Source organism: Oculina patagonica, chromosome 12, assembly GCF_052425735.1.
Source record: "Oculina patagonica isolate OP01 chromosome 12, crgOcupat, whole genome shotgun sequence".
Taxonomy (NCBI): Eukaryota; Metazoa; Cnidaria; class Anthozoa; order Scleractinia; family Oculinidae; genus Oculina; species Oculina patagonica.
The window spans coordinates 8317355-8339648 of NC_135769.1; the positions used below are offsets into that span (position 1 = coordinate 8317355).

At 37.6% G+C, this 22294-nt stretch overlaps 2 protein-coding genes across 4 annotated transcripts; both read right to left on the minus strand.

Moving 5' to 3' along the window:
* Window positions 1-2: 2 nt before the first annotated feature.
* On the minus strand, window positions 3-11523 carry LOC144633281 (ras association domain-containing protein 8-like). 3 transcript variants are annotated; one of them, XM_078492132.1, is made up of 3 exons: window positions 9821-11523; window positions 7669-7758; window positions 3-535 (listed from the first exon to the last, which is right to left on the minus strand). In XM_078492132.1, exon 1 carries the CDS (start codon window positions 11016-11018, stop codon window positions 9828-9830), a length of 1191 nt encoding a protein of 396 aa, XP_078348258.1. In that variant the 5' UTR covers window positions 11019-11523; the 3' UTR covers window positions 3-535; window positions 7669-7758; window positions 9821-9827. The 3 variants fall into 3 exon arrangements, with proteins under 3 accessions (XP_078348258.1, XP_078348255.1, XP_078348256.1); XM_078492129.1 differs by having other exon boundaries at window positions 7669-7776; XM_078492130.1 differs by having other exon boundaries at window positions 7669-7776; window positions 9801-11523.
* Window positions 11524-12029: 506 nt separating this feature from the next.
* Window positions 12030-18098, minus strand: LOC144631958 (archaemetzincin-2-like). Its single transcript, XM_078490545.1, has 3 exons — window positions 17588-18098; window positions 13470-13852; window positions 12030-12382 (listed from the first exon to the last, which is right to left on the minus strand). Exons 1-3 carry the CDS (start codon window positions 18045-18047, stop codon window positions 12035-12037), a joined length of 1191 nt encoding a protein of 396 aa, XP_078346671.1. The 5' UTR covers window positions 18048-18098; the 3' UTR covers window positions 12030-12034.
* Between the last annotated feature and the right edge of the window lie 4196 nt (window positions 18099-22294).

The window sequence follows — 22294 nt, forward strand, 5'->3', positions numbered from 1 at the left end:
AGTTTACAGATAACATGAGAGAGTTTATTGAACATTTCAAGTTACATGTATGGATCAAAGCACTGTCAAGGTGGCATTGCACGAAGGCTTTTAATATTACAAAAACAAAGTGTTTCATTTACTCGTTTATAACAAAATTAAATTTACACAAGCAGGAACTACCCTTAAAACATATTCCTTTGATTTCACAATAACTTTACTTTTCACTGTAAATAAATATTAAATGTAAATTTCCATTGCATTATAAATCTTTTTTGTTAGATAAGTCTTCTTGTGATGTATAAAGCTCTTTAATAATTTTAAAATGCTCTTTTTATCAACATGTCATAACATAATTTTGTCATTCTATACTGGATATTAGCTAAAAGCTATAAAATTTGGTGATTTGTTGAAATGTGTTCATTTAACATTGCCTGCCACCTCTCATAGTAATTCAATTGCCATTCTTGATTATTGGCACATGCGAAGTTGCAGTCTAAAAGTATGTCATAATTATTCCCTGCAGTAATTTCCTCCATCCAAATGTAACTGACTCCTGAAAAATAAAAGTAAAACCTTAAGTAATATAATTCACTACATATTTTGAATTTCCGCCTTCCTATCTGCAGATTTTTTTGGGGCAGGATCTGACAATCAAAAAAAATAAAAGATAAAAATAAATTGTGTAAAAACACAAATCATGGCTGTCTGCAGAGCCATTCACCTCAGGTTTGCCATCCTCTTTTTGTGAAGCCACAGGTCTACAGACTTATAGTCATTTAAATAATGGTGCAATAACTAAAAAAATAATATTTTGTCAACTATGACCAAATGGAGGATGGCAGGCCCGTGTATTTACTAAAAAGCATAGTAGCCCCAGGTTTCTGTTAAGATTGGGACAGTCACACAGTCCTAAGAATTGCGCACAAGGTGATCTAGACCACCGTGGCAGAAAACTGGGAACATCCTAGGAGGCCTGGCTACCAGGTGATTTTTGTGTTACGTTTGAACCCGGCATAGCTAATCGAACGTTCGAAAATCCAACTCAATCGAACTCAATCGAACCCAATCCATGGATTGAGTTCGATTGAGTTCGGCAATCGAACGAAATCGAACATCGGACTTTCAGTGAGTTCGATTTCCGAACAAATCGAACTCAATCGAACCCAATCAATCAGATTGGGTTCGATTGAGTTCGGTAACCGAACTTATTCGAACACAATTAAATGGATTGCGTTCGATTGGCTCTGGGAAACCTATACATACAAAGCAATCCCGTCGAAAGCAGGTTTTTTCTTGCGCTTTTTTACAGTTTATTTAATAACAGCTAATAACAGAAAGCCCTGCCCGCAGTTAAGGGAACAGAACAAACACAAATATCGTTATTCCAGCGTACGTATTCAAGAATTATTGCACCATTTCCTTTTTAAGCTAACTTACAATTGCAAATTGACAACTCCGAGTGTTACTTACCACAGGGAAGAAAACTAGTTCACGATGAAGATGACCTAATTGTCCGCGCTCGTTTGCAATTCGGCCGGGAATGCACGGCCTTTCGCGCCGATTTTTCAAAATAGATCTATTTCCTAACGCCACTGCTGCAACTCGTGTTGCGGGAGACCGTATCTTCTTGCACGAAAACCTCACGTCTTATAGGAAGAAAATAGTGAATCGCGCGAAGAAATGAGAAGAGATGGCCTTTTGCTAAGTGTCTGGACCTTAGATGGCAAAATTTACGTGAAGACTTCACCAGAAGGTAGGCCGATAAAAATTAACGACCTGGAGGATCTAGAAGACGTTTAAAGGTTTTGATAGGATGATAAACTGTGCGTATAATGAGGAGGAACTGAACAGGAGCATGAGGATGGACACTTAAAACTTTTATTTTTTTTTTGTAGGTATTGTGTGAAGATTTTTATTATTAATTTCACTAGTGCTGTATTTATCCAAACTTGCCTTCGATTTTACTTTTTTGCACCGATCCCAACATGTTCATAATATTTCGTTTTACTGAAATGGCTAAGTGCACAGAAGGTTTTTTACTCTTACACTCACGTATAAGCTATCTTTACCATCTTTATTTAGCAAAGTTTACACGATAAAACTCGCCTAATTATTCTATGTCGCGTAAGTTAAAACTGCTTTCTCTAAATGTCGAGGATACGTAACGTAGCAGAGCAATTTTCTCATACTTAACAATGCAAAAAGCGACAATCTTTTTTTGCAAGAAACCTATTCAACACCTGAAGATGAAAAATTTGGTCTGCAGAATGGGGCGGCAGAATAATTTATTCGCATGGAACCACACACTCAAAAGGAGTCTGCATTCTTCTAAATCCCAATTCACCTTTCAATTTAAATAGCATTCAAGTAGATCCCGAGGGAAGATTCTTAATTGCAAAACTTACAATAGAGGAGAAATATTTTTTTATTACAAACATCTACGGCCCAAATAACTGTCACGACCAAGACGACTTTATAAAAACACTAAGCCAACAACTTATCTCTAAAACTGATACATCAAAAGTCATCATATCCGGTGACTGGAATATCACTCTTAATCGAATTGATAAACTCGGCGGTCTCCCATGGAAGGCTACAAGCAGTAGAAACACACTCGTAGATCTTATGGAGGAATTAAACCTCACTGATATTTATCGTGATCTGCATCCAAAGTCGAAATCCTTTACCTACGTATCAAAATCGTTAAACTTAAAATCGAGGATCGACTACTTTCTTGTTCCGCGCTCGCTTTCTTGCGATGTTAGACAAGCGGAAATTCGTATTTCGACAGCGCCCGATCATAACGCGATCTTCTTAAGTATCGTTGTTAAAAGCGAGTTTAATAGAGGTCCAGGTTTATGGAAATTTAATAACACCCTATTGGAAGATGATAACTATAAAGAACTGATCGCTTTTTATTATCCACAAATATTAAGAAAACACTCCAAAGTTACAGACAACCAGCTTCTATGGGAACTAATCAAGATGGAATTACGATCAAAAACTATAGGATATTCAAAAAAGAAAAGATGTAAATTAAGGAACAAGGAAGAGGCCCTTCAGAAAGAGTTACAAGAACTCGACTTCGAAATTTGCAATGGAGATTATTTCGACCAGGATATCCTAGAAAAATTCGAGGCCGCCAAAGAAGAACTAAAACGACTCCATGAAATAAGAGGTAAAGAGACCATGTTCAGGTCAAAGATGAAATGGGTAGAACAAGGAGAAAAGCCTACCAAATATTTCTATAATCTCGAAAAAACAAACTACGAGAAAAAATTGATCCGAGAGGTGAAACTAGAAAATGAAGAGATAGTTTCAAACCCCGCACAAGTCAACAAGGAAATTGAAATTTTTTTCAGGAAAATGTACACCGCTAAAATAAATAGAAACATGGACAACCATGCATTTGAGCAAAAATTCAACGACTTTATTGAGGATCTCAACATTCCTCAACTCAATGAGGAAGAACAAAGCTTCCTAGAAAAAGATTTGACTATCAACGAATTGAAAGAAGCATTAACCTCCTTTGCGGATAATAAATCCCCAGGGGAGGACGGTTTTACAAAGGAATTTTATCAAACTTTTTTCGATCTTCTCTGTAAGGACCTTCTTAATTCTTATAATGAAGCTTTTCGCAAAGGTTCATTATCTGTATCCCAGAAACGAGGAACAATAACACTCATCCCAAAAGGCGATGAGAACTTGACGGAATTGAAGAACTGGCGCCCTATATCTCTACTCAATATTGATTACAAAATATTAACTAAGGCATTGGCGAGGAGAATGGAAAAAGTCTTACCAAAATTAGTTTGCTCTGACCAAACGGGTTTTGTTAATGGGAGATATATAGGACAAAACATTAGACTCTTGAATGATATAATGGAGTATACAGATATTAAGAAACTGCCTGGAATTTTTCTTTTTGTTGATTTCGAAAAGGCATTCGACACTATAGAATGGAATTTTATATCAAAAACTCTAGATGTGTTTAAATTCGGCTGCACTTTTAAAAAATGGTTTTCTGTTATCTACAATAATGTACAAAGCTCTGTTATGAATGGTGGTCGTATGACCAATTATTTTGAAGTAACAGAGGGTGCGACAGGGAGTCCCAGCCCTTCCCTCTATCCTACTGGGAATGCAGTGAAGACCGCGAGCAACTGTAGAGGTATATGTTTACCAAATGATAAAGAAGCGAGAATTTCGCAATTTGCTGACGACACAACTATCATAACAAATAGTACAGACTCCCTCAAATCACACCTTCAAACTATAGAGGTATTTGGGGACATCTCAGGGCTAAAATTAAATAGGAAGAAGACCAAAGCAATGTGGTTAGGTTCAATGAAACACAATACTTGTAAGATTCTGGAATTTAAAAGTACGAGAGCGCCAATTAAAGTTTTAGGGACCTTTCTATCATACAACCAAGATAAGAACATTGAAGAGAATTTCCTCAGTAGAATTAGGAAAATGAGAACTAAATTGAATTTATGGCTTTCTAGGGATCTCACGCTCTATGGCAAATCCTTATTGGCTAAAACGTTAGGTGTGTCCCAATTAGTCTACGGGGCATCTTTGCTTTCCGTTCCAAATGCAGTTATTAAAATTGTTCAAACACAACTCTTCTCTTTTCTATGGAAAAACAAAAAAGATAAAATAAAGAGAGCAGTTATATATCAACCCCTAGCGGAAGGGGGACTAAATTTTATTAATTTTGCAACAATGGTGAAATCCTTACGCTTAGCATGGATAAGTAGGTTACTAGGTGATACCGACGACTTATGGAAAGCAATCCCGAATTACTATCTTTCAGAGTACGGTGGTCTCCACTTTCTTCTCAAATCCAACTATAATGCTGAATCCATAAACAAATGTTTACCTAATTTCTATCGAGAACTGCTACAATATTTCCAAGAATTTAAAAACAAGACCAATATATTTTCTTACGGTGAATTCTTACTGTGGAACAACAAGGCCATAACCATTGAAAATCATCCCGTTTTTTGGAGATCTTGGTTCGAACTAAAAATTCTTTATGTACAAGATGTTCTAAATGCGAATGGGAATTTTTTAACGATTGAAGAATTCCAAAACAAGTTTAAACTTAAAACAAACTTCCTTCACTACCTTCAATTAATTGCTGCTATCCCATCGGATTTAAAAAAGAAAGCTGCCACAACTGAAGTGCCCTCGCAAGAATTGTCAAACACAACAAATATATCTTCTTCAGGGATTCCTACCATGGATTTAACTGAAATGCGCTGCAAAAACTACTATAAAATTCTCAATGGAAACTGTATCACCGAGCCTACTGGTATAAAAAACTGGAAAAACAAATTCCCTGATCTCTTCACAGATTGGGGAAAAAAATTTTCGTCTATATATAAATTCACAAAGGATAATAAATTAAGACAATTCTCGTTCAGGTTACTGCACAGAATAATAATGACCAAAAAGGAGCTCTTTAAATTCAGACTAGCTGAGGATGAAGCATGCACTCTTTGTCTTCGACCAGACTCTATAGAACATACATTTCTAGACTGTACCGTAACAACAGCCTTTTACTCGAAAGCCATATCATGGTTCAATCATGAAAATGACGCCGACATTACACTTTCAAATAAACAAATAACTTTTAACGACATCCCCCGTTTAACTCACCTAACCGATTACCCAAGACGCAGACTACACCTTTTCGTCATTATCCTAAAGCAATACATTTACGTTTGTAAATGTTTAGACAAGAAACCAGACATGCAGGAATTTCAAAGAAAAGCTATATTACAATGGCAAATAGAGAAATGCGCTCTTCCCTAAGTCACAGAGTCTCCCGCGAAGACTTTTTATTTACTTCCTCTTTTGATTTAATTAGCCATTTGAGACAGACACACTAAACCAAAGCCCAAAATCTTATTCTGTTTCCACCAACACTGCTCTTAAATTTAATTTGTTGTGTCCATAGAAAGTAACTAAGGTGTCGTTCTGTATAGCACTACGAGTAATTACAACCAGGCAAGTAAGCTTAACTAGTGAATAGTGATTTTGTATTGTGATGTATTGTAAGTTATGTTTTGCTTAGCAATGTAAAGTAAGTAACATTACGCTGCTAGTGACCGTTAGTAAATGACTGTTAGTATAAGTTAGTGATAAACACTGGTGATTAATCCAATAAGCAGAGCAATGTAATAACTAGAGTGATGCTGAGTAATGTATGCAGAGTAATGTTTGTTTAAATAAATAAAAAAAAATAAAAAAATAAAAAAATAAAAAAAATAAAAAAAATAGATCACGGAGGGTCGTGGGTTCAAATCCCATCTGAAACCCGGATTTTTATCTTCGTGTTTTTCAGTCAATGCAAAATTTATCATACGATTTTTTTTAAAACATTGAAATCTTCGCCATCCTTGACGTCAAAGCGGCATTCCTGGTAGCCTTTTACTACGCATTTGAAGCTTACAACCCACGTGCTAAACTCTGGGCTGAAGTAACTCGATCTTCTAAGATCTGGTTATAGTTTTTCAGTGCCGGTTTTACAAAAATCAAGAGTTCGAAAATCGAACGTTCGATTGAGTTCGATTGAATATTTTCCTTTTCGGTGAGTTCGATTTGGTTCGATTGCCGAACTCAATCGAACTCAATCCATGAATTTAGTTCGATTGGGTTCGATTGAGTTCGATTGAAATTTAGTTCGATTGGGTTCGATTTGCTATGCCGGGGTTTGAAAGTGCCTCGAATGAACAAAAAATGGAAAATATAAGATTAGTGTTTTGTTTAAAGTTTTTGGTAAATATGTCCTCCGCAATAACCATGACTTGCTTTATTTGTGATACTATTAGGTTATTCTATCACTTGGTTGCAATGACTTGTCCTTTGATCAGTATATTATACAATGGAGCATCACTTTCCGGCAGACCAGATTAATTTAATGGGGCAACTCAACAGGGGGCCACATTGATTTTTGTCTCTGTGGCAAGGTTTTTGACAAAGAATGATATTAAGGTACACATGTTGCAGATGAGGGCTTGCCCACAGGGCATATCTGTGTTATTGTCTTTTTATTGTCAGATTATCAAAACTAATTGGATAAGGCATTTTTAATTAATTTGTTGATTCATGATTGCACAGTGAAATGCATAGAAAAATACATTATTATTCTGAAGCTCTGTACTTTAGTGCAAGAAGCCACCAACTATTGCTATTATAAAATAATTTTATTATTGTCAGAACAGATTGGCAGAAAGAATATTATTTCTGCAAAGTGTATCCATCTTCGTGGTAAACAACATGTATATAACTATTCATTTGTGGCAATCTCAAACAATAGACATGAGAATTCACAGAATTCCAGCAATTTAAGTGTGTCATTTTGACTGCCATTTTAATGAGTATCAAACTTAACTTAAACATTAATTTTAATCATAAATGTTAATTTAGAAATGGCCCCAGAGATAAGATAATTTGAAACAAAAACTCTTTATGCTAGCTTGTAAAAAAATGACAAAATATTCCAATGAAGTCTCCAAGAATACTATTTAGAAATGTGAAAATCATTTTGTTGCAATCAAACATATGCATATAAAACAGCCTAATTATTGATATAAAAAGAACAGGATTATCTCTTGCGTAAATATTTCAAGTAAACAAACAGGCATACCATATGCACTAGAAAAATACACTTACATGCATTGGCCGACAGTGTACTGTATTAAAGCACAGTTTGTCACTTTCAACCAGACTGAACTTGGCAGGTCTTCTGTTTCCCAGCTAAACCTAACAGGGAGTTGCTTTCTGTGATAAGAAAAGAGACAATGACCACAAAATAGTCACATCGAATTACCTATAATATAATTCAATGTTTTCAATGGTGTTTATTTAATCCATTTATTGTAGTATAGAGCACAATGACTTTCACATTCTACTGCATATACCGTAAAATTCTGGTTATAAATAAGCCCCCCCCCCCACCCCCTGCTTATAAGCCCTCCCGCTTATACGCCCATCTATCTAGAAACAAAAAAATACATCCGATTATAAGCTCCCCCGCATATAAGCCCACCTCTGCCGGAAGACAGTACTGAACAGGGCTAAATGTTTCTCTATTATGTGTTTTAAATTTAAAAAGGTATTTCTAACAACACTCCTGTGGCTCGTTACAAAACATTTTGTCTATTCCGCCTATAACCCCTCCCTGATATAAGCCCCTCCGCTTATAAGCCCACCCAAAACTCCTTACGAAGTTGTATTTGATAATAATGTGGTTGAATGTAATTTAAGCTAAGTTAAACGCGAAACAAAGCTGGTCAGCAGCCTACCCGTGTTTTGGTCATGCGTAGTGGGAGGGGGGGTCTGCTGGGGGTTGGCTTCTGAGGTCAGCTCATTTTCACGTGCACTTTTGCTGTTCGACTGTCTTTGGCGTCTTCTAATTTAACATTTGTAACATGAAATCAAGCTTCAAACTAAAGAATGACATCAGCGTCATCAGACACTTTTACTTGCAAAATACAGTTGGTAAATTACACGTGGTCTAATAGAATGATTTTTCGATAATTTAAGTGTCTTAAAACTACACCAAAATAATCATTCTCGCCAATTACAAAGGACACAGACAATCCAGTAAACCAATCAAAACTCAAAGCAAGTACTTGTAGCCAGCACAAAGTGTAGGAAGCGTGTGTGAGCAAGTCCGATTGGTTTTAGTTTTACTTCTGATTGGTTGAAGTGGGAGAAGTTTTTCATGAAGCCAATCACTAAGCCAAAAATGCAGAACCAAAACAAATACAAATAATTTTTGACACTAAAGTTTAATTTAACCTCTCTTAACTCGTTGGAACCTTAAAAATGTCTTCTTAGGGTAGGTGTCCTCTTATGGGAGGTAAAATTGAATAGAGTTTAATAAGTAGCTGAGACCACTACTAAGTGTTTCCAAATATGAGAGGTGTCTGCCTAGGGGTGGTGTATGTGACAGAAGTTCCACTATAATACCGTGGCACCAGTAGGTGATGCAGTGGTTTAACATTAAGCGTATGGAGTTTTGGATCAACTGAGCACTCTAGCCGGGATATTGTTCTTGGTCAATCACTTTAAAAAGGGTGGGGTGGGGCTAACCACAAGCAAACTAGTGACATTCCATCGTTCTGCCGAAGGGGGTCACCCTTACACCATGCAGTATCAATGGTACTGGTCAGAAGGCAGAAAGGGTAACCTATAGGGTGCAGTGACTGTTATTTATTTATTAATTTTGGGTAAGGTACCATATTTATTTGAGTAAGTGCCCAACCTTGAATAAGCACCCACCCTGTAGGTAGCAAAAGTTAATAAGCACCCAGCTTCAAATTGAATAAAATACGGTATGTTAAAAAACTCAAGAGTTTGTTTGAAGTTCCAAGAATGGTCCTCACAGGGATATCATTTAATGTTTGTGGGGGAATTTCTATAATTATGGATATGTTACCAAGGAGACCAGGGTAATTTTTGTGAAAGGACAATAATTATTATTAATAAATTGTTATTTTTCTCCTTCTTTCCCCTCCTCTCGACCTTACATGTAGCCTTTATTACAAAGAGAAATTACTTGTAGATGGCCATTTAATTACAAAAGAGGTGATGCAAAATTATTGCCTCCTTAGACTGTTTTATATTGCTCTCTATCGCCCACTTAAGAAGGAACTGACAATGATTTTCATCAATGATTGTAATCCATTCTAATAATAACATCTTTCAGCAAATGCGCTTTGGCGTGCAATCTATTATCATATCCCACCAAACTCTTCACACACCAAAAACTGCAATCAAAAAACACATGCAAAGTACACAAAACAGTCAAAATACATACCACATCGTCAGACAAAAACTCCTGGATCGTCTGCAACATCATCGAATCCACCGATTTTGTTTCGGACAGGAGATTTTCGGGAGGTCACGGTACTTGGTGATGAAATATCTGCTTGGGTCCCATTTCGGGATGGTGGTTGAGAAACCGCAGGGCTTGTTAATTTGATTTTATCGCGCAGTAAGAGCTTATCATCAACACAATTTGTCGAAGTGTCCTCGATGTCTAATTGTAGATTTTCGTCCAAATCGTAGTAAGATAGACTTGGTTCCGGCGATGATTCGCCTCTCAGCGCATCCAGCTGAACCATTTTTCGATGAGAAATATTCTCTAGTTCAGTAAACGACTTTTTGATGTTTTCTACTTCTTCGTTTTGTCGATCTGCGAGCTCTCTCTGTTTTGACAGTTCTTCCCTTGTTATTGTTATTTCTTGAGCGAGTTCTTCTAGATCGTTCACATTGACGTTAGAGGAACTATTGTCAGATTTTGTATCGTGTGGAGTGCGCATGGAATATATTTTCGTACCAACATTTTCTAAATCCGAAATGTGGACGTCTAAATGATGAAGTTTACGTCTCTGATCTTCTAGCTCGAACTGAAGCTTTTCTTGACGAGCGCGTTCTTTCGCGAGTTCGTTTGCACAAGTTTCCTCCACAGCTAATTCCTTCGCCTGTAATTTTAAAACCTGACTGAGTTTAGTGATTCTATCTTCGGAGATTTCCTCCTCGGTGAAGTATAAATAATTTTCTTCGTCTTCGATACAAGAGTCAATCCGCAATTGTATGATTTCTAAGTCGCGCGCGAGGCGCTTTAGTTTATTCGACTGATTGCCAACAACTCTCTCCAAAGACTTCCGTTCGAAAGACCGATGAAAAGGATCCGTTGATAAGTTCTCTTCTTCATTATCACAGCGTTCTTCACCGCCTACTTTAGCCGCATTCGGCGTTGATTTGTCCTTCATTAATTTCAAAACAAACTTGACTTCGCTCGCCTGTTTTCCCCACATTTGCAAGCACTTGATCGGTTTCGCTTCTCGCGGCAGAATTCGTTCGAGATCCCGCCATTTTTCAAGCAAGGCAAATCTTCCTAGCTTTCCCGTGGCGTTCGCGAGAGCGAGCAAGATGTTTTCACAGGTTGTATCCTCGTGGGCGCCGCGTACAACTCGCTCGACTCCATCTACCCAAACTCTTAGATCGCTCATCTTGGGAGTTAAACAGTTCGTTTCTAGCTAAAGGTCATCGCTAGATCATCAATCCTTCCTTGATCAAGAAGATATTTCCTAGGTAGATTGTATAACGTCTAGCCTGCTTCATCATGCTTGAGTCGTCAGTTACCTTCAGGCGGGGGTTTACACTTTTAAAAAGCGGACCCACTCTCAATTTTCGAGGAGTGCTTCTCAAATCCGCTTCGCCAAACAGCCGTCGCTCTCGGAAACATGCTTGCGTTCGATTTATCTGCAAACGAAACTAAGCAAATAAAAGGCAAACGCATGCGTATGGTACGATTAGTCGATGACAGATTTCGCGTCTTGAAACTTTTAGCGGGATGTTTATTTTGTTGTTTTCTTGTCAGACGCCGTTTGATTGATTCAAGATAAAATTAATTAAAGTTATACTCGTTGTAAATTCTGGAAGGGGCTGGGACTCCTGGAACTAAGATCGTGGATCGCAACATTTCATGCTATTGTCTATGATTTAATAGCCTGCGAACAGGCCTTCCGGAGATTTCCGAAGAGCGCTTGTTTGCAGGCTAATGATTTAATTTTTATTTGCACCCATTTTTTCTGATTAGACATGTATCTCCGAATTTGACTGATCCAAAGTAGAATAAGAATTAATGCTGTGATAAAGTGGATTTCATGCTAAATTAAAATGTCTCAGATTTGCACATAATTACTTTTTTCTGGTTTTTATTTTAAAGGAAAACGTAAATAATGCAATTATTTGTTATACAGTGGGCTCTCACTATAACAGACACCTTCAGGACCACAATTTGGTGTTGGCAATAGAGAAAGTCTGTAGTTACCGGTATTTTCAGTAATTCAATTCGCTGGGACTTCAACTCCAGTCCATAATAATGGAGTGTCGGTAATAGCAAAGTGTCCGCAGGGGGAGTTTTCTAAAGTTGGTTGAGAAATTAAGATCTGGATCAAAGCACTTCATGCTCACTAAAATTTGACGATTTGATTTGATTTGAACTGGCACATAATTCATTCAGTTAACTTGTGCTTTTATTTTCAATAAACAGCAATATTGATTTGAGCCATTGAATGGATAACTCAAATTTACATTTAAAACTCTCTAATGTCCCTTGCTCTCCAGACTGACAACAAGCATTTTGAAAAACTGTTTTGTTGTGAATTAAAGAGTTCAGAAAGCTGGACAGAGCTTTATACCGGTCAATAATATCAAATCCAAGAGATTTTTGAAGTTTACGCAAGCATACTGGGCAAAGAAATAATGGTTGGATTTCAGCTTGATGGATCGACTTACTTTCATTCATAGCACAAGCAAAATAAGAGCAGTGAGACATTCCAAACACATGGCAGATTTCATGACTTGTTACCTACAAAAAAAATGTAGCTAAAAGTTATCATTGACCATAGCATGTTGGACAAGACATAAGAACAAGTAAACAGTTGCTGCCATTAAAGGAAGTGTGTCACAGATTTTAGCCAAATTTAGACATAAGAAAATGGCCATCAAATTAGAGGAAATATATATAAAAAAACAATTATAAAACATAGGCTCGATTTCCGCCACCTTCTTGAGTCCGGTCCAAAAAGCGACTGGAAATCGAACCTTTATAAAACAGTGAAGGAATATTTCAATAATGCAACACGGCAAATACAAAAGAAGGTAGGGACAGACACAAATTAAAGAGGATTAAAACAGCTTGTGAAATAGTATTTTTTGAAAAACTGTTACTGGAATGAACAGTTTTCATAGGTAACCTCCTTTGTCTTGAACTTTTGATTAAAAAGTCCAGGCTAGGAGGCAAACTTGTTTGTAATCAAGCTATGTTTTTTTTCATATACCCAAAGAAGTGAAAATGAAGTCAATATGAATGGCAAACAAGAAGTGCAGATAGAGGAGGGATGGGTTCAGAGAGGAGGATCATTCTCTGCGTGCTCAGGGGAGGGGGAACGGTGGTGAGGCCCTCCTCCCTAGATCTGCAACTGTATTTGTTTTAAATTTTCTTTTATTAAATATTTTTTATTAACCAAAAGTGTCATTCCTTGAATAAAACTTTAAAAGAGGTTTTAGACCAAATGTTCACCAAAAACATAAATCATTTTCAGAATAGATCAGTAACAAAACTTGGGATAGACTAGCATCGTCATATCTAGGGGTGGGTCAGCAACCCTCCTGTACAGTGTTCTATAGAAACTATAGATACAAGTCAAAGTGGCAGTCAGCATCGGGCTGCCAATTGGCCAGACATTACTGTGACATCCCAACAACAGGGACGGCGGAGCAATTTTCCAAGTGGGGGAGGGGGGGCTGACTAGTGACTTGAAGTGGGGGGGGGCTTAAAAGACTTTTCTCTTAGTAAGTCTTTATTTTTTCGGAAATTCTGGGGGGGCTAAAGCCCCCCAGCCCCCCCGGCTCTGCCGTGCCTGAACAACCTACATGCATGAGATCTATCTTACCCTCAGAAGTCTCCAAATCATTTGCTTGTCAACTTTTTGTACATCTGCAAAGTGCTCCAAGTAAAAGTTGATATCACCTTGGCCATTCTCCTTTTCTGGCTTTGACGAGAAAGCAGTACTATTTTTGCCAAACTGATCATGAACACCCTTTGATAAAGCAAGCAAGTCTGACTCATTGCTATTACCCAGAGTATCATTTAGCTGTTTATTCTCGTAAGACTGTGGCTCAAAATGGCCAAAACTCATCACAGCACAGCCATCCTCACAAGATGATTCACCAAGGACAAAGTTCCATTCTTCACCAGGATACAGATCCACCCATGTAACGCCAATGATGCAGTAACCATCATAAGGAAGGCAAGTCTTTAAAAAGTGCAGCAGGTCTGAAATGTTTGCAAAGTGATTACAGTTAACTTTTCTCTTATAGCGATACATTTTGGAGGCAATGTGGCTTCAGGAGTGGTTAACGGTGGCACTCTTGTAATCTTATGGTCCTGTGCAGGCTTAAGCCCTACACCCTGACACTTACTGGATTTTGTTCTTTAGGCCAGGTTCACACTAGCAACATAACGACATGCCGGGATTGGACATAACGACATAAAGAAAAGTTCAGTTCTTTCCTTATGTCGTTATACTTATAGTCATTATGTTCCAACTACCGTAATAATTCGATGTAGCGCCCTCCTTCCAATAAGCGCCCCCTTCGAATGTGTGTTTGTAAATAAGCGCCCCTATTCCAATAAGCGTCCCCATTCTTATAAGCGCCCCTATTCTTATGAGCGCCTCTATTGTGGGTAACTGCCGCTACTGAAGTCATCGACGTCAAATAGATAAACTCATAAACATTCACCGTACCATACAGGGATATATTTAACGCTAAAATGAACAATTCTTTTAAAAGTAACTGAATTTTCAACACTTTGTTACTGTTACAGTTTCTGTTATTGTTAGTTATTTCAATATTTATCAAACTTTTGTTTTGAACATTTGGTTGCTTCTCAAAAAATTAAATAAGCACCCTGTTCCGAATAAGCGCCCTGTCTCGAATAAGCACCCTCCTGCCAAAAGTAAATAAGCGCCCCGGGCACTAAATCGAATCATTACGGTATGTCATAATAATTTGCTGTGTTGTTCACACTGGTGACATAAAACATTGATCAACTCGAGGTAGTTTTTGTTTCGTTTCCTCAGAAACGATACGGTATTATTTTGGATTCGAGGTGAACTATTTACACAGTGGAGGCTACTATCCAATCAGGAGAACGCTCGCAACCACAAAGTAAACAAGTTTGACCGAAGGCAATTAATTTCGTAAAAGCATGTTCTTCAAATATCGGAAAGATAATTCTCAGCATGACCAAAAAATATTGAGATTCCTTACAAATACAAATATCCGACGACTGTAATGGTTTTTGGTATGATTAAAGCGATGTATTGGAAAAAAATTAGAGTAAGCTCTTTTAGCGTTTAATTGTAAAGTAAACATTCTAGCGATTTTCTTAAACGGAAGAAAACTTCCACCAATCAGAGTGTTTGCAACGCAAACAAAAGCATGATGACATGGCATATCCGCCATGTTTGCTCGCACGGAAGGGCTAGCGTGCCCCGAAAACGGGCAAGTTGATTAAAGAGAAGGGCATATATGCAGGAGAGTTACAAAGTTTTTTCACTTCATGTAACAGATTAATGTATAAATGTGTATAGGAAAATTCACGGCATCTTCGACGTCACATTGACAAGCCGCGCGAATACACGCAAAATTGCGTGGGTTCTCGCGTGGACGTATCCGGAGTTGCGTGATCAGTGTCACACAAAAACATTCGAGTCGGCACGAAAAGTTTAGAACGAAAAAGAAGACAGTCAAGTTCTGTTAAAACATCAAATTTCGTATGGACAGTTTCGTATAGCAAGCTGTGCAACTGCCATGTCGAACAGCATTTAGCACCTTGATGTAAAGCTCAAGATTAACTACCTTATTCTCACTAAATTTTGCGAGTACTTAATTTCGCGAAAAATCAAGAGCCATATTTCGCGAGTACTTAATTTCGCGATTTTGAGAGGAAGGTACAATTGGAGTGTATTAAATTTCGCGATTTTTACCTATTCTTCAATATGAAGCTTTGACCTCGAAACTGTAACAACATAATTAATATAAAACACATCGAGTTTCATTATTTTTTTATATTATCAGCACGATATTAAATTTCGCGATTTTAAACTTCGCGTGTCTTATATTTCGCGAGTATTAAATGTCGCGTTTTTTTCAAAATCGCGAAAATCGCGAAATTTAGTACTCGCGAAATTAAGTGAGAATAAGGTACCGCAACTGCTGGATAAGGTCGATAAGTTTTCTGAGATGAAATTAACAATATAAACATTCATTACCTGTCAAAGTTAAGCGACCACACGCATTTTTTTTTTTTGGAAGAATCGAAATGGCTTCGAAACAGTGTATTTGTTCTTATCTCAGTTCTTTTCAACTAGGGTTTTGGTTTGTCTTGAATTCCAGTTGGCATTTTTTTGATTTGAGCATGTGCCATGAACATGTGATCAATTTAGAGATCAATTTAGAGATGTATATATAAATCAAGATTTTTGTCAAAAGGTAATAATTTCATCTACAATTATATTGATAGGAACATATTATTTTCTGTAGTTATTTTTTTATTAATAAAAAAAGTGTTGGTGAAGGCAAGCTCCCTTTGTTAACTTTATTTGGAGAGAAAGACACATACTATTTCTATAAGGAGAAATATTACTGTGTTACTTGAACTGTGCCAAACTGTAGCAGGTCTGAGTTTATGCTTCCTTCACATAAAATGGACAGTAGGCATTAAATGGGAAGTTACTACAGAATATGAAGTTTTTTATATTCTTCACTCGCGCATAAATTCAGCAAATTTAACATACACTAGGACCTCCAAATTAAAATAAACCTCAAACCCACCTCTCCTTAATCATAACGCTACTCTCACAATCTGGAAACGAAACACTATTTCTTTTTGAAATAGCTGCTTGTTGCATTTGCGTGACCTTGCTGTTACGTCCTTATGTCGCTAGTGTGAACCAGGGCTTAGTGGAAGTCACCGATATCAACTCCTCTCTCGTGCTTGTAAATATCCAAAAACCAGGGGGGAGGGGACTCACATATACATTGGTGGAATGCCTTGCCATCCCTGATCCCAGCTAAGGTGTCCCAGGCTTGCAGGCTGCTGAATTCAGCTGCCAAAAAAATTTCCATCCCGACAATAGCACAACATTTTTGTGAGGCAAAGCTGTCATTTGCTAGCGCTTTGCGCCATCCGTCCGAGCACTCTGGAAAGCCTGTTTGCAGGCTACTGAAAGTAATCAAAACCTGACTTTCCTTCCCAGGGGGGGGGGGGGGGGTACTCTGGCTTGTAAATGACGGGGATGATCGAATGGAGGCAAAACTCAGGACCCAAAAAAATCCCTAAGTCTTCGGACATTACCAAAAAAAATCCCTGGACCAAAAATAACCCCCCCAAAAAAATCCCTTGTCAAATTACCCCTAAATTGCCAGGAAGGGCAATAATATAACACAAAGAGAAGCATAATAAATTGAACGCTCGTGTTTGTTTATTCATCATACCATAAATACGCCAAGGCCGCGCCGGCACTTTAGTTTGTTTTTAATAACCTAAAAAATCCCCTATTTAAATCAAGTCACCCAAAAAAAAACTTGCCAAATTTTCCAACCCAAAAAAAATCCCGGAATCAAAAATTTCAAACCCAAAAAAATCCTTCGATCATCCCCGTCATTTACAAACCGGAGTACCCCCCTGGGCTTTCCTTACCCCTCCAGCAAGCTAACAATTCACAGCTTGACCCAGGGCTCCCTAGGGCTATTAGTTCAGTGAATGAGCTACAAGTTTCATAAAAAGAGACCCCCCCCCCCTCCCCATCTATGCCAACTCTCCCAGATCTGGATACAGACCAAATCTCCCTGTCCCCTGTACAGGTCACCGAGTCCCCCAGATATGAAGAAAAGTGTTTGAAATACGTGTTTTCAAGCTTATTTTGGCCGAGTTTGTGGAGGACAGGGTAGATAGACAGTTGAGGGGGAATTTCTTGTCCATCACTTGCATTCCTCAGTTTACCTGTTACCAACAACTGTAGTTTTCCAGTCTCTGGGTGCATCCTTCTCTTGCAATTCACCTCTGTGACAAGAATCTCGTCCATAAGTTTTACTATCATCCCATGAAAAAACACAGCTGCAAAGTTCACAAGCAGTTCAAATATTGACACTTCCATTCCTTCGACTGGCTTCCATAAAACCTCAGGGAACGGCCCTATAGGTAAAATGTATATTTTTCTTTGCTTGGATCGCTTTCTCTGATGTCTGTTTAAATTCCTGAAACAAGTTTGAACTTTCCAGGCTGGGTAAGTTTGTATTTCGCGGCGATCAAGGGGATCGCCAGTGAAAGTTTCATAGAGATTCTGACATGAATCTGCAGGTAAAGGAGCTAACTCGAAGAGGTGCCGTATTCCTTTGTCGAAACGTTTAAGTTTTCCAAGGAGAACTCTAGTATTCGTCGTTTTCGATGCTGATAGGCTCATTTTAAAGATTTTGTGTTCCTACTAACTAAACTGCCCTGCACCTGGGCGCCATTTTGTATTTTGAAAATCAGTGGTTCCCAGTCCCTCAACGCGGTATCCCCCAATTTTAGGTACCCCCGTACCAAGATCCCTAGTGATCTTGGTATCCCCTGAGGGGATACCAAGATCACTAACAGCGTCGAATACAGCAGACTGGGGCAAGTGAAGCAAACCAAAATTCCACTCAAACACCATTTTGCTTTATCACAAAGCTTTGTTCGTAAATTTAATCGTTCTTAGCAAACAATATTAGCGTCTTTGCAGATATTGGCAAAGGAAAACAAACCGCTTGTCGGTTTGATTCTAGTCCGCGCAATTATTCTTAAAGCCGAACCACGCGCCGGAATCCTTTATACTATAAACACGCACATGGTGCTTATCGATAAACTTTTCAAGGCAGGTTAATATTTCAAACATAAACGATTGTAAGAGATTCCAATTTGCTCGGTGGATGAAAATTTCACATGCGAAAATGCTTGATCAAGAAACCGACAAAGGACTGTCACGCAATAGAAACTCGATATGAATGCAATCACCAGGCTGTGAAAATTGACCTCTCGAGTCTGTCAAAGATTTTAATAACCTTAGACCAAAGATTTTTTTTTTTTTTGATTTTTTTTATTAAATGCTCATTTATTCCATGTGAACTAATCCCTTTTATTTGTATCGTTATTAACAATATAGTTAGGTGACAAATAAAACAGTTATGTGTAAACAAAGAAGACGTAGTCTGATTGGGATAACGTAATGACCTTTACTCCTGCACATAGTGATTTATAGGTATTTGATCATCGTCCAAAGAGTACAACAAACAGCCAAGGCACAAAGATGAAAAAAGAAAATCTCGAACGTTGAAAACGTGGTAAGGACAAGACATATTAAAACGTCAGGAGAGAGAGATATATTGGGGATCAGGGGATACCGAAATCCCTAGTGATATGGGTATCCCGTCCTACTATAATGTCTGATGAGTATGATGAAGAGAGAATTTACCAATACTAGAAATGAAAAGTAGGTTAAATAGACGAAAAACGTTCAAACGGTAAAAAAAAAGGTAAGGAGAGAGAATTTGGGGGGATACCTAAATCCCTAGTGATATGGGTATCCCCTTCCAATATGTCAGTTATCGATACCCTTTTGTAGAAAATCGAACGCCATACAGACAAAAAATGTAGGGTAGACAAATAAAAAATTCTCACAAAGAACGAACAACTATACCTGCAATAAAACCTTTTGCTGATAACAATACAAACAAAAGAGATAAGTTCACAGACTCGAGAGGTCAGTTTTCACGCCTGGCGATCGCATTCATATCGAGTTGCAATATTGCGTGACAGTCCTTTGTCAGTTTCCTGATCATGTTGGCATTTTTTCTTAAATGTTCATTCACCGAGCAAGTTGGAAGCTCTTACAATGCGCTTTTTATGTTTGAAATATTAAAGGTTAGCCGGTATAAGGGATTTCGGCGCGTGGTTCGGTGTTAACAGGTTTTAAGAATAATTACGCGGACTTGAATCAAACGGTTGTTTAGCTTTGCGAATATTTGCGAAGTCGTCAATACTGTTTGCTAAGAACGATTAAATTTATGAAGACAAAGCATTCTGATAAAGCAAAATGGTTTTTGAATGGAATTGTGGTTTGCTTCACTTGCCCCAGTCTGCTGTATTCAACGCTGCTAGTGATCTTGGTATCCCCTGAGGGGATACCAAGATCACTAGGGATCTTGGTACGGGGGTACCTAAAATTGGGGGATACCAAGGGATCACTGGGGGAACATTGGGGTAAGCCCCTCGCCACCGCAAGCGGTCGCTACGCTCGGCAGACTAAGAAAAAAGAGGGGAGGGGGTGCTCGTAAATTCCTTATGGAGACAGAAAGAATAGAGAATACTAGTAATACGTGACTCGCAGGGCCTCGCGAAGCTCTGGGTTGGCTCTTTCTGGTTCGTAAAGAGGTATAAAGCGTTGGGAAGCGCAGACTATTTTAGAATACAAACAGTATCCGTTGTAAAAATTCTAGATCTGCTGAACAGCGAGTGAATTAGCTTCAGAAATGTAGAAAAATCGGAGAAGCAAATATTGAAGCAATGATATGGCTTTACATAACACAACTCCAGAAAAAGAAGGAAAAGCGAAAATCTTCGTGGACCAGGAGCCCCTGGTAGACATAAAGGAGGGGCGGGGAACAAGTCAATGTATCGACTGAGGCCCGCCGGATCGACGGCCCTTAATTATTTCGGTGCTGCTGTCTCTCCAAACACCTCGCTTAGACTCTATGCGGACGATACCACCATGTATACTGCCGACACCTCCGCTGCTGTTTTGGAATTTGTCACTAATGAGGCCCTGTTAGGGGTTTTAGGGATAAGGGATAACTTACAAAAATATTTTAGGGATAAGGGATAAATGTTTAAATAATGATAGGGATAAGGTATAACAACACATTAAAAAGTCAGTTTTAGGGATAATAAAAAATCAAAACAATAGGGATAACAGCTTTGGTAATTTTAGGGATAAGGAAAAACTTCCCTAAAAATTATTGGGATAAGGGATAACCTAAACCCCCCTAACAGGGCCTCACTATCTAATGATGTTTTAAGCTCCTTATCGAAGTGGTTTAAACAAAACTATCTCGCAATAAACCCCGAGAAGACGCAAGCTCTTATCGTTGGTCCATCCAAATACAATTATACCTTCCTGATCGACGATGCTCCTGTTCCTGTTTCGGAATATCTTAAGATTCTGGGAGTAACCTTGGACAAAAAGCTATCTTTCAAGGACCATATCTCTCTGCACCTGGGGAAGGTTTAAAAAATGACAGCGGCATTGAGAAGATCGCGTCGCTCTATACCTTATGACACCGTGAAAAGGCTATACAATGCTTTTATCCTACCTCATTTCGAGTATTGCGCACCGCTGCTCCTTGGGATTGGAAAGGGCCAAGCAAAGCGATTGGAAGACGCCATAAGACGTCATAAGAACACTATTGAAGTCCGCCAGGCCGAAGATCTCGCATCTTTTAAGAAATTACTGTCCGAATCCAAATTACCTATAGAAGAAAGCTGCAGTTGCTCTTTCTGTTGACTGTAATTTTTAAAGACCTTTTTAATTGTAATTTTAACTTCATTTTTAATTAAAATTGTAATTTTTTAATGAATATTTTATTGTAATTTTAGATACCTTTTTAATTGAAATTGTAATTACCTTTTAACTAGAATTATATTTATATAGATTTCTATTTATTCATGTCATAATCACAATTGTACATATACACTTTTTACCTTTTTAACCGTCTTTTATTTGTAATTTTTAAACCTTTTTCATTTCACGAGAGCGTTTTAACGAGCTACGGCTCCTAAGCTCTTCGTGTATAAATAAATTATGTCTATGTCTTATGTCTATGTCTGTCTGATAGCTTTTCAGCCGTGATGCTGACAGACGGAAAATTATTAAATCAGTGGCATTTTAAAATTAATTAAAATATTTATGTTCAGTTTTCATTTTTCGCTCCAATAAAACAATTCCAAAAGTCCTTCCTCACGGGCAGTGTTCGATTCTTACTACTCCCCAGATCTCCCTCGTTTCTAGATTCAAGATGGCGGCCGCCGAGCAATATTATTACGACCTATTACAAACTTGCAAACAAAAAATCTAACGCATCGCAGCACTTGATTATATGCTGAAACGAAGATAAGTATTGTTTAAAATACATATAAAACGTGTTTTAGTAATTCAAAGCAAAAACTTGTTTTTTTTCAAGTTCTGACACGCGCACGCGCGATTTACTTTTTTATTTTTATTTTATGTTTTGAAAAAAAAAAGAAAACTAAATTGTACAAAAATGTTTTTATGAGGAAAAAACAAAGAGGAAATACTTAATCATATATATATATAAAAGATGTCATGTTTTGTTTGTTTTGTCTGACATGCGTACGAGTGGTTTTTTATTTATTTATTCATTCATTTATTTATTCTGAAAAAAAAAAGATATTTCTAAACAAAACGTTTTTTAACGAAGAAAAACAAAGAGGAAAAAAGTTTAATTTAAATATGTAGTTGTTTATACTGTTTTGTTTGTTCAGACTAGGGGCGTTTCATTTTATTTATTTATTTTACCCTATTTTTTGTTTTTGTTTTGAAAAAAAAAATTGAAATTTTCCAACAAAAAAAATATTTTAAGAGGAAGAAACAAAAAACGAAAAGGAAAAAAA

What these genes read in the sequence shown, in the direction of transcription:
- LOC144633281 (XM_078492132.1), bottom strand. Translation starts at nt 11,018, where the DNA reads ATGAGCGATCTAAGAGTTTGGGTAGATGGAGTCGAGCGAGTTGTACGC.
- LOC144631958 (XM_078490545.1), bottom strand. Translation starts at nt 18,047, where the DNA reads ATGAGCCTATCAGCATCGAAAACGACGAATACTAGAGTTCTCCTTGGA. An exon ending in ACTACAGTTGTTGGTAACAG is followed by an intron (nt 13,853 to 17,587) that starts GTAAACTGAGGA and finishes CAAACATTTCAG; the next exon opens with ACCTGCTGCACTTTTTAAAG. An exon ending in TGATTTGGAGACTTCTGAGG is followed by an intron (nt 12,383 to 13,469) that starts GTAAGATAGATC and finishes TTTTTTTTGTAG; the next exon opens with GTAACAAGTCATGAAATCTG.